Raw genomic sequence first — 12,431 nt, forward strand, 5'->3', positions numbered from 1 at the left:
CTATACAGCAGCTTTTTGCTTTCCTTCTCTTTTCGACAGAAACTTGAATTCCATCGGTATCACGTCCTTGAGGCTGACTTTGCCTCTGCATACTGGGCACCTCCCAGCTGACTTAACCGGCGGCATAGCCGAGGCCTTGATGGCGCCGTGGAGGCATTTGTGGCAGAACATATGGCCTGTTCCCACACACACATAAGCAACTGTCTCGACAACTCTCTTCATAGAAACCGGCTATCTAGAAAAAGCAGGGCATATAGAGTAGCTGGTAGAAAGGGTCACAAACCACAAGGCGTCACCGCCAAATCTGTGGGCTCGTCCTCCATACAGATGACACACGTGAATCCCGCCACCTTCCTCTTCTCGCTCTCCCTCGCTGCCTCTTGAGTCTTCAGCAGGTCCTCCCTCTGCTGACGACGAAGCACGTCCTCATCCGCCTCCAGCTCTGTCAAGTCCACGCTCTCGATGACACGCCGGCGCTTCGCGGCTGGCTGCTCGTCGGAGTGGCTCGGCGGCGAAGCGGTGAGGTCTATTGTTGGGGCGCGGGCGTTCCAGCGTCTAGGGTTGCGGTTGGCGGGAGAAGGGCGGGGCGAGGCGTGAGGGTAGGGAGCGCGCGGGTATTGTTGTGACATTGTGGAGGCGTTTGGGTGTGTTTGTATGTTTAGTTGTGAGGATGAGGGGAGGTGTTGGAGGTGGTGAGGTGAGGTGAGGTTTTTGAAGGTGCAGCAGGCAGGACAAGGGCGTTATGTAGAGTAAGGTGCCTAGACTGGATACCGGACCCCCTTGGTCGTTGTTCCTGAGTTTTGACCTGGTCGCCAAGACTTTGCGCAGCTGTCAACTGGGGGTGCGATTCCATGATTGGTGGGAGGGTTTGTAGAGGTCTGGAACCTTCAGGGATGTCTACCTCTTTATTATTATTATTCACTCTCTGGGTATGTATTTACATATGTAGGTACTCTATTAAAGCCTGTGGGGAGCATCTGTAGCTCGTTTGAATACCTGGAAAAGCTGTGAGGATTGTGCATGTATGTAACCCTATTTGATGTAACCGTAGAAGGCACAACAGCAACGTGCCTCAATAACCAGGTGACAGGAGCGTCCACGTCGCACGAAACATACACATATTCAAACTCCTGTCAGCCAACCATATATATCAGTTCCAGACCACGGTGATGTCACTGATATCCTATCAGAATCATGGTCTCCTTATCACTACCGCATCACAAGACAAAATCTCAGGTAAATTTCTTTGAAGTCCTGTCTCTACCACGTATTCTGGTGTTTTAAACCTTCAGAGTTTATGCTGAATAGTGATCCCCATAATCCTAGCAATATACTTGGACCCCCAAACCTAAGAATAAGCTCAAGCCTGAGCTCGGACCAGACAATATGTCGAACATACTAAATACTTTGCAGAAATTGCGGCACAGTTCCAGCAGCTCTAGATGGGACCAGATGAGTCGAGTGCTCTCGTGCACACAGGACACGACATCGATCTACAGATGTACATACATACATGTATTGTAGATCCATGTCTTGAGCTCGAGCTCAAAGCTCGGGCCCACAGATCGTCAATCTACATAAAGCTTGGGAGGGTCCAGAACTCGAAAGTATCATAATTTAAATTGCCTTCTGCAGATCCTCGCCCAATTCTTATAAGGTTTTAAATATCGGTGAGAGGCGCAGGTACTTGTTCCTTACCTAGGAAAAGTACTGATACTCCAAAAACACATATTTGGCTCTTATCATTTTAGAGACGTTTATTCTTTTCTCGAGCTCTTGTCACGCACGATACATAGAACTAAAGCTGGAATATCGGCCACTATCAGCGGAGTTAGAGCGCAGAAGACCCCTGCCTGGTCTGTTATGTGATCTCGTCTCTTAATCCAAGTTCAATAAGCTAGCTTTGTCCCTCAAACCAAGGACATGTTGACATGGGCTTATTCAACCTTAGTTCTCGCTAGTGTGGTGTTCGGCTTATGACAGGTCCGAGCTTTAAGTCGGATTCGCTCGGCTTAAGAGAAGAAAGCACGATATATACAAGTATATACTCCTAGCATAATTATAAGAGGTACTCAGTATAAACCTCCTTTCGCAATACCCAACATATGCATATCAGTCAGAAATTTACACCTAAAGGGCAACTTCAGACTGAGTTCATACAACTACATGACATACATATATTCTAAGGCTCTCAAAGTGAATTCAGACCTAAAAAAAAAATGACTTCAGTACTGGCCCGGGCCTCATTGCGCAACTTGGAGCTTGAAATTTTCAAATCCAAAGGCCGTGCTGATATCTTGGCCATGCTGAACGTACATTTTTTGCGTAAGACATCCTCTTCAGAGTCTCAGTTTGAAGTCATTTTGCTAAATATGAGCTGGCTTGAGGCAAATGCAAGTTTTCCCTCGATCTGGCTCTATCCAGCTAGAATATCTCGAGGATGCACGAGCCTATGTTCGAACTTCCCACGCGAGCTTAAAAGCAGATTCATATTATATAATTATAAGTAAAGTTCTTGACTTCGGTTGAACTAGAGTATCCCGGACTAGTAGAACTGTTTGACTCACATAGGTAGTAGTTCGATCATAAGGTTGAGCTTACCACGAAGTACGTAAAGATTTGTGTTCTGGCCTAATTAGGTATGAGATTCTCCTTTTGTTCCTAGACCTTTCAATATTTTTCCCGGGGGCGAGGAGGAGTTAAGGGCAGATGATGGGGTGAGGGGGGCTGGATATGTATGCTGGTTGACCAAAGAGGAGTGCAATCTGCCACAGCCTTGCGTCGTGCTTGTGATCTACCCCCACCTCCGGATCCCCTAAGTAGGTAATCTCTTGCAACCTTTAGGTAGCCGAAATTGGGTCGGCTGAAAGAACTTCAATAATCTTTGGGATGTAGAGGGATAACTCGAGGTGCACTATCACAACGAAGTACCGATAAGCTCGTAGCCCGTATTTGCGGGTCATCTTTGATTGTTTGGCAGGCCGCAGCTCTGCTCACTGTGCAAATAGCCACTCTCTAGCCTCTCCTCGTCTTGGTCCGCCTTGTGGGTCATGCGAATCCGATTTTGAGAAAGCTTGAGCACCATCGGCTTACTCGAAACCGGCGCCTAAGTACCACTCCAAGCCTCCAACTCTGTTGAGTTCCATTCAGTAACAATCGCGAGGGCGATGGGCGGCAGGATTAGTGAGTCTCCGACTATAACTACATGTATCCAATATTCGATTAGAGCATTCCATTTGTGCAGGTGCGTAGCTTACATTGCCCTTCCCCCGCACAGCCGCCACGCCTCCCCCCCGGATAACCCCCTCCCCTAGACAATACCTCCCCACATATGACAAAGCGATTTTTATGTTCCGTGGCATTGGAAGATCCTTCCACTAGACCTTATTTTCTGTTGAAGCGTACCCGTACCAGCCCTCTTGGCTGCCATGCCGCTTCAGATTTTATCACTTCAAGCGAGAAGTCTGGACACGAGATCACCCACCCCATAATACTGCATGGGGCCGAAGAGTTTTGATGAGAATCCCCCTTAAAATAGGGCTAGTTCTAACCATTCATACTACGCGACTTTCGAATAAGTACTTACATCTTGGAGAATGTCACCGCTAAGTAGTTAGGGCTGCAATATAGTCGCGAGTGATAATGTATGATTTCGCAAAGACACAACTCACAGTTACTCTTCACAGAACCCAACGCAGTCTATCCGCTACAAATACCTACATCTACGTACCAATCTAAAGAAGCCCCCTCCACCGCTCCCCCCACCCCATGCAAGCTCTTCGGAAAACAACGCTAACCGGATTGGTTGTGGCTCTAGTTACATCTAGTCTCGACAAAAAAAAAATTCGGAGTTGAACCGAGGATCTCAGCATTACTAGTGCTGCGCCTTACCAACTTGGCCATCAGAGCAGGTGTTTTCGCGCCTTGTATTGAGGCCAATCTCAAATTGATCTATAGGTCCCGTCCGGGTAGGGGAGTGTTAAAATCGGTTTAGGGCAATCATGTGTACTCTACATACTTTATTGTGGGCTTTTGTGGTGTATATCGATCCTTTGTTGGGCTAATGCGAAGAGGCAGAAACATCGAGTGAGAGATTGTGATTACAGGAAGATTGTCTATAAACAACTTTTCCTTCACAATGGCACCCATATTTCAAAAGCTGCAATCCTATGTAGTTCTAGAGATTCGTGATCGGTTGAGAAAGTCTCGGGAGTGTTGTGCGGTGATTTAAAATTGATGTGGAAGATGAAAGTTGAAACGAATTGCACTTGTACCTTTGCTAAAGATTAAAAGGTTATAACAAGATCGACCTGTACGGGGAAAAAAATATGCGCCCTAAGAATTTTGAAAACTACATGTGCTTGTACCAACCTTATTTTAAAGTTAGGATCCGTATAGGCTACATTTATTTAACTCAGAGACAATGTACTTTTGCCACAGCAAAACCAGCAGTGTCCTCTTAAAATACAGAAATAATAGTACAAAATGGGAGATCAAAATCTAAATCTAGAGGATTCTAGTTCTTCGATACCGGGCGGTTTCTATCTTGATATTTCGACGTATTCTTCGAAGGCCCCCTCTGCAATGTTTTCTCTTTTATGGCTAACATTTTCTCTTCCTTCTTCTTCGCCTTCCTCAACTGTTTTGCCGCAAGAACCTCGGCCTTCAACGCCGCCCTCTTTTCCTGCTTCGCAATCCTCCTCTCCTTCAGCTGCGCTTTCCTCATTTCCTTTCTCTTCGAATGCCCCAAGGTCGTCTGGACCTCCTGCTCTATGAGTTCCCCCAACTCCCATGCTTCTTCATCCGTGAGCCCAAAAGGGCCTCGTTTCCTCACCTTGCACTGTAGTTCTCTGATCCTGTTTTGCCTCTTCCTGACCTTCTGCTTGTTCGGGAGGGCTTCGTCTAGAATCTCCAGCGCTGGAGCCCCTTTAAGCTCGACACTTATAAGGTTTAGAAGGTCCCTTGACGCTACAAGTGTTTGCTCCACCCTCTCGAGCCGCTCCCGCCTCAGCCTCTTGTCTGCCCGGGCCTCTATTTTCATTCGGATCATTTCCCTTTTTGTTGGTAGGCCCATACTCGCAGCAATTATGTCGCGATCCCTTTCTAGCTCCACTTTCTTCTTCCTCTTGGCCAAGCGCTCCCGTTTAACTAATTCTCGCTTTGCCTGCTTCCTTTCAGCTTTCGTCAACTTTAAAGGTACGCCATGATTTAAAGGATGCGGTTCGGGCATTATTTCCAGAACCTCTCGAGGCTTTGGATGAGGCGGAAGCAGTGGTTCAGGCATCCTTTTCAAAAGCTCGTGAGGCTTTGGATGAGGCGGAAGCGGTAATTCTACCGGTTCTCTCTTGTCCCCCCCTCTGACTTTTTTCGGGATGAAAGGCTCTGGTGGTGGCGGCGGATTTAATGCTTCGAAAATGTTCTTTTGCATCTGTTCGAGTAGCTTCTGTGCTCCCTCCATTACATTTTCTGCGTGAGCCGCATTCAACTTCTCTTCGGAAAGTTTACCTTTTTTCCCCTTCTTGACGTTGCCTACTGGTTTAAAGGGAACCGTTACGTCTGGGTTGGGTGTCGTCTGTTCTTTCTTTGCTACCGATGACTGCTTTTGTATTTTTTTCTTCTCCACGGCAGGCGGCGTCTCCACGATGGGTGATTGCTCCAAGACAGGTGACGGCTCTACAACCTCTTGCTCGATCAAGTTCTCCAAGGTAGGCGGCAGCGTTGTCTCCACCTCCTCCAAAGGCTTCTCCATCTCAACCGTCCCCAAAGGCTTCTGGGTCTCCACCGCATTACCCTTCTTTTCCGACTTCTTCCCCTTCTTTTCCGACTTCTTCCCCTTCTTTTCCGAATTCTTCCCCTCCTTCTTCGAATCCACATCTTCAGCCTTATACATTGCCTGCAGCTCCTCCTTGGTACGCAGGATCTGCGCCTTGAGATATACACTCGTATCCTCGGCCCTGTACAAGTCCATGACCGGCTGCCTCTTCTTATAATTCCATCGCTCCAAACTAATCTGCATCTTTGGCACTACGGACGGATCTAGCTTCGCCTTATTGCCTTTGCCAAGGAGCTGCATGATGTCGAGTGACTCCCCATGCCGTATGGGAGTCGAGTGAGAAGGTGTGATGCAATCCATGCCAACATCCTTCCTCATCACCGTATCAATATCGACCGCTGAGAACCATGCCACCGACTGCGGCAGGTCATTGATTCCCATCTGCTCACTGAACATCGCGCGTGTCCACAGATTGGCCACCTGGAGCGCCATGGCGCACCGGTACTTGTCGGCCTCTGCGCAGAGATAGCGCACTTCGTCGTGGATAGTTAGTGCAACGCGTGCAGAAATATTGAAACGCTTGGTCAGATACTCCATCGCCACGAGGAGCATGTGAAGGTAGTCCACACCGCTGCTCTGCATAACCCAGTTGATGCGGCTAGGCATGAACTCCCGAGAAGAGAGGTTCTTCCGCGTCAGTGCCTGCGTAATGCCAGCGCCTAACACAGGTGTCTGTGGTGTCTCTTGCTCCGCAAATGTCTCAAGTTTATTGAATACGAAGCTCTCGGTGCCTCCATGCCAGAACCCACGCTCATGGACGGACGACTTACGGGTGCGGGTACCTTTGGTCTTTCTGTACATATCCTCTGCGAGAACAGTTGCATCCTGCTCACTCAGCGCCGGGTTTAGTTGCATCAATGTCATTGCGGCAAAGTACGAGCCAGCCCCATAGATGCGGGAGTAATTGATGACTTTTGCGCCGTTCCTGTCGACGCCAACAAGATCGGCAGTCCGCGAGTGCATGTCTGTGCCGTCGGCCTTGTTTCCTTCGAGCACCATGGAGCCGAGTGCGTTTGCACCGTGAAAGCCAAATACGGCGTCGCCGACCAGCGAAGCAATCCACAGCTCCTCGCTATCGACGTCTGCGCCTACGAATACATAACCGGGTGGAGGTTTGAGCATTGCTTTGATCTCGCTGCCGACACGCTGAGGATTTGGAGGTGGCGCAGTAAGCCATGTTGACTCCGAGGCGCGCCGAGTGACGGTTCCCATGGGCACTACCTTCGGGAGTATAATTCCAACCTCCTGGCTCCCCTCGGCGGTGGGGATACCGAAATCGACGCCAGGGTTGCTCTGCCAAACGACAGTCTGCTCCATAATACGTTCACGGGCATTGATCCAATATGCGCACTGCGCATTCATATCGAGCGCCTCCTTCCCAAGCGCATACTCTGATGACAGCACCCCCAAGTCAAAATATCGTTGGTAGCTCTTCGTCAGCGGACTGGCGCACCGTACTGACTGGCCGCTTTTATGCGGAAGCTTATAATAAGCGCCATCGGTGTCCCCTGCCACCTGTACTCTGGTGAGCGACCTTTCATACCTCTCAATAGCGTACTCAATGTCCTGCTTGCTCTGGCCCTTATGGGGAACCTTAGAAAGACGGAAGCACCATCCGTGTTCGTCGGACCAGAAGAGGGGATGTCCATCCCACGCCATCTTGAGGAGTAGTGGTGAAATGCGAGTACGCACAGAGAGTGACATTGAGGCATCACTGGTGGAGAATAGGTCTCTGTACCATTTAGGCATGCCCGGCTTCTTTCGCGGCATCACGCGCGGGGGGTCATCCGGCAGCTTGGTCTTGAGTTGTTTGACCTCCTGCCCGGACCAGTCGAGCTGCCGAAGCCATGGATCGGCGTTGTATATCTCGGGAGATTTGCGCAATTTCACGGCTTCTTCCGCGAGATCGACGAGGCGCTGGAGAACGGCGTCGGAGAGGCGGTGGTAGGTTGCTTCAGCGTTTGTAATATATGATTCCCAGCCGCGATTGACGGGGAGTATGCAGGATGAGAGGTGACGGAGGGCGGCAAAGGAGATGGGATGCGGACAGACTTCGAGGAAGGCGGGGAACACCTCTTTGTAGACTTTGTGTGTGACCACTACATCCTCGGCGCAGTAGGTTAATAGATTGTCAAGCTGCTCCCTCACACCCTCTGGATCCAAGATTCCAAACTGGTCTCTGATACTCTTGTCCATCTCAATCCCACAGTGAAACAAGGCCACGTCCTTTAGGCTATTTAGAGAGCTCTGTCCAGCCCAATGCCCGCCGCCCTCCAAGCTCTCACTCACTACGAAGCCTTCTTCGTTACGTTGGCCCCCTCCGCATTCTTTTGATCAATCCCTTCTTCTGTTTCGACGTGGCTCCATTCGCAGCGACATGCAAACTCATCGTGTCTAGAAACATTGTTTGCGTTCCAGCTACATTGTACTCTTCCTTCACCCGTACTCTATCGAAACCAATGTTGTGTCCGGCCACTATTCTAGCCTTGTTTGGATCTCCCAGGCTAATCAACTGCCGATCGTCCTTAGTTTCACCCAGCACCCACGGCGACAGCCATGCATACCACGCATGGGGGCTCACGGCGGTCGCCATGACCGCGAACGGAGATATTTTGTACAGGACTTCCACATCAAATACTAGACACTCCTCATCCGGTGACTCTACCTCCTCTGTTCGCCCGTCTGAGTAGTACTTGGTCCACCCCGACTTGTGCACCCACTTCTTCGGTATCGGCGGCACGTCAACGGCGGCAAACCCACGCGCGAGATCCTGATACGGAAAAGCGGCCTCCATACCGAGTTTGTAGAAGTGCTCATCGAGGGAATTCCCAGCGAGCGCTGGCAGTGGGAGCTCTACTGGCTTCGATCTGCTCGGTGGTTTTGAGAGGAGGTCATGGCGCTGGAGATGCTCTTTTGAGAGTTTTAGAAGATCGGGGGAGGGTATTTTAGGAGGAGCGGTGAAAAGCGCATTGTGGACTTTTTGTGGGAGGAGTTGAATTCCTAAGGGGTTGGTTCGTACTAAATATGCAGGTTTGTTAGTTTTTCAATTCTGTCCGGGGTGGCGGTATATATGATGGACTTACTGGAAGTACTCTTTGTAGACTTGTAGCGGTTGCGGAGTAGTTGTAGATGCAGATGCGGCTGTGGTCGGCCGCGAGTGCGGAAACAGGTCGACAGCATCGCGAGTTGATACTCAATGGCAATTTCGCATTGGCGGTGTTGTATGAAGCTTTACGGGGGTGGGGTGTTTGTGGAGGGGCGGATATTTTTTTTCACCGTGATGTCAGGGATTGTTGCTGCCAAGGCTTCGTCGGATAAGATGTATAGTTAATCATTGACGTCCATCTAGTGGCAGAATTTGACGCTTGCTTTTTCCCTCCAAGCTATAACATATTGATAACGTTTAAATGGATGAGATCAATGTTTGACTCAGTACCTGATGTGATGAGCATAACTATATATTAATTCCCTTGAAGTTAACCCTTTATAAAATTACAGTAATTAAGCAACCGGCCACAGATGATATTGATACCCGAATTAACCTTAGGTTTCTACTACAGTGTCAGATGTAAGAATTCGTAATAGCCTTGGGGACAGTGATGAGAACTCCTTTCAGCGCGTCATATTTAGATCTTGGGGTAGATCTGTTGATAGGTCATTTAAGATACCGGTGATAACTAATCATCAATTGTGTTGAAATCGAGCGTCCTATGCTCCCTATTAGTATCAGGTGCGAACGGGTTGAGTAGGGGAGGAAGAACGGGTTGACTAGCAGGGCAGGAAGGCTGGGTTATGACGAGTGAGCATGAGTGATGCTTGCAAGGGCTGTGGTCAACGACCTTTTCTTCTGTCTTTCCTTCTCACTCACTTCTGTATCAAGCACGAGTAAATCAATAAAAGCTTTCATCGCTCCCAACAAATTGCAAGTACATGCAATCGAGCAAACAACAAAACTGATCGATCCCTGGCTCATGAAAGTTTAGGGCTGTTCTATGTACAGCCACTCTGCTAAAGTGTTCGTGATTCAGTTTTAATGTCAGTGCGCAGTGTGGCGCACCCGTGAATTTGATGTTATTAGTGTTGAGGTTCAAAACAACGAAAAATATATAATATAGTTCGTAAGTATTTATAAAAGAAGATAAGTCCTTAAAATACTCTTCATTGATTCCGGGAGCCATTGGTCACTGGGGGAGTCTTCTCTTGGGGTTTTGATGGCCCGCCACGGTTACATATGAAGAAATGTCTCACTCCGAAATCGTAATCACGAACACTTTTGCAGAGTAGCTGTAGTTATTATATTATTAGCAGTAGAAATTGAACCGTGACTTGATAGATGTTACATCTAATATTGGTGTTCGGCCGGTTATACTAATATCATGAACGATCAATTAAGTACATCTAAGCCCACCTCCCCCGGGCCCCCAGGTTTCTAAAGAGGCATCAAAAGCGTAGTAGAGTTTCACTATCTAACTAACCGAATCACCTACGATACAGTGTTTACGAGGGGAATCCAAAATACTGAGGTTCTTTTTGAGGTATGACCGATCATTAGCTCAGTCGAAACCTTTCTTTCTTTCCTTCTTGGGGAGGGGGGGGGGGTTGAGGAAAGGGACTTGCATAAGGGTGTGGTCAATACCCCAATACCCCCCCCCCCCCCCGGTTTCCTATCTCACGAAAACAGAATATATCGCCGTTATATTTTACCTTTTATTCGTTCTGTCTCTGTAGTTTAAAACCGAGCGCGGCACTCCCCGCCGGCTCTTATGATATTTTACAAGCGGAAAGTGTAAATCGCGGGGCAAAGAACAGGCTACAGGCCGGCCGGAAATGAGATTCATATCCTGTTCCTAAAAGAGAAGAATATAGCTGCATGCTCAGGCTTGTGGAAAAGGGGCAAAATTTCCTACCGATCACCCGGACCAGAGACCGAGGAGAAAGAGAGAAGCCAGAGGACAGAGAAAAGTTAATGTTTCAAGGTCCTCAGAATTGATTAGCTTCTTCATTGTTCAAGCTCTTTTGCTGGAAAATTCACGTTCTAGCTTGCATGCATCCTAGAGAAACGCCTTAGACTTAGAAGTTCAAGTACTCTGTCTACATCTTCTTTACCAATTCCCGTTAACTTACTTGCCGCCCGTTTAGCCGCATCACCTTCCATTGAAGTTATAACTCTAGCCGTGTACGCGTTGCATTTGGGGACTTGGAAAGATATCACCCAAAACCATCACCATATAGCTGTTGTTGTTCTAGATCTTGAAAGTTGGAGTTATCTTTAAAAAGTAGTGTGGTCCACGCGCGAGGCATCGACGCCCGAGGACTTGCCTCGAGGCCTCTGCCTCGAGGGAGCTCAAGGCATGGGGGTCGACAAGGCGAGCATGCTCGAGGCAAACCCTCTTGCCCGCCGGCCTCGAGCTGCTCGAGGTTTAGGTAATCATAGTATTAGTGGCATATATTCAGTAGGGTCGATGTTTCTGATAGGAACATTGGAAGCATTAATTTCCTACATTTGCGTTCCAGTATTACAATAAAATACGACTTTGACAGATCTAAATATAGCAATTATCTGCCTCAAGCCAGCTCGAGCACCTCGAGGCATCCCCCATTTTTCACGAGCAAACAAAGGCATGGACAACACGAGGCAGAGGCACCTCGAGCACTTGTCACTGCTCGCCTCGAGCAGCCTCGTGGACCACACTATTAAAAAGATTTGTTTATATCCACTAGCCATGTAATTTTGCAATTTGCGCGCCTCAGACTCACCAGCTTCCCCTTTAGATCGTCTCGACCTTTATTAACACGCAATATCTTCCGTTACTTCGAATTTCTAGTCCAAAGTCCAAGCGATTCCTAGAGGAATTCTGCTGGTCTAATGAAAAGTTGTCGATTCTTCCTGGAATTAACACACGACATAAACATGCATTTCCTCACGGATATGTGTGCATGTGAGCTATCAAGCTATAATAGCCCAAGCTTATATATATTAAAGATTGATCACGATGAGTTGGTCTAGAAATTCGAAAGTACACCGTACCAATTGCAACAGTAGAAAGCTGAGGCCAGAGAATAGTTAGTGAAGTTGTGCCGTGCAAAGATACTTATTGTCTTATTGCCAATACACTTAATTAGCTAGCATATAAGTCATAAAGATTCAATTAGGAACATTGCTGCTCTGAATACGTATTGACTACATGTAGCAGCTCCGCAGCTGGCGATGTTCCGCTCATGGACATGGCCACTAATTAAAGAATCACCTGTTCGAAAGAAAGTTCCTATTACTCCGGTTAATTGCACGTAGTGGAAGGTATCAGCCGGTCAAAGGTTTGTAGACATTGTACATATATATATTAGCGTAATGAGGTTGACTGATTTTGTTTACATCTCGTTTCATGCGGCGCAGACGGAGAAAGCTGTGTGAGCCTCGCCTAGTCAATAATTCCAGATTCCAGCCACACACTCTCTTTCAACCTCCAACGAACTAGCCACGAAAACAACGCCATCCCCAGGCTCCAGTTTCTCGTGAGAACGCCCCCAGACCTCAAAGCGCGCGACGGTCTTGCTGAAACTCGCCTTTTACTGCCTTAAGTACGTGCCGTCTTTCGAA

At 48.2% G+C, this 12,431-nt stretch overlaps 2 protein-coding genes across 2 annotated transcripts; both read right to left on the bottom strand.

The window, feature by feature from the left end:
* Nucleotides 1-629, bottom strand: H6S33_009839 (uncharacterized protein; the record flags this gene model as incomplete). The annotated part of the gene is made up of 2 exons (XM_044841269.1): nucleotides 1-176; nucleotides 284-629. The coding sequence occupies 2 exons, from the start codon at nucleotides 627-629 to the stop codon at nucleotides 1-3; spliced, it is 522 nt and encodes a 173-aa protein (XP_044687490.1).
* Nucleotides 630-4,516: 3,887 nt separating this feature from the next.
* Nucleotides 4,517-9,013, bottom strand: H6S33_009840 (uncharacterized protein; the record flags this gene model as incomplete). Its single annotated transcript, XM_044841270.1, has 3 exons — nucleotides 4,517-8,151; nucleotides 8,219-8,851; nucleotides 8,917-9,013. The coding sequence occupies 3 exons, from the start codon at nucleotides 9,011-9,013 to the stop codon at nucleotides 4,517-4,519; spliced, it is 4,365 nt and encodes a 1,454-aa protein (XP_044687491.1).
* Nucleotides 9,014-12,431: the final 3,418 nt, after the last annotated feature.

The sequence above is a fragment of the Morchella sextelata genome (assembly GCF_020137385.1).
Source record: "Morchella sextelata strain SCLS chromosome Unknown scls_33, whole genome shotgun sequence".
In the NCBI taxonomy this organism is placed as follows: domain Eukaryota; kingdom Fungi; phylum Ascomycota; class Pezizomycetes; order Pezizales; family Morchellaceae; genus Morchella; species Morchella sextelata.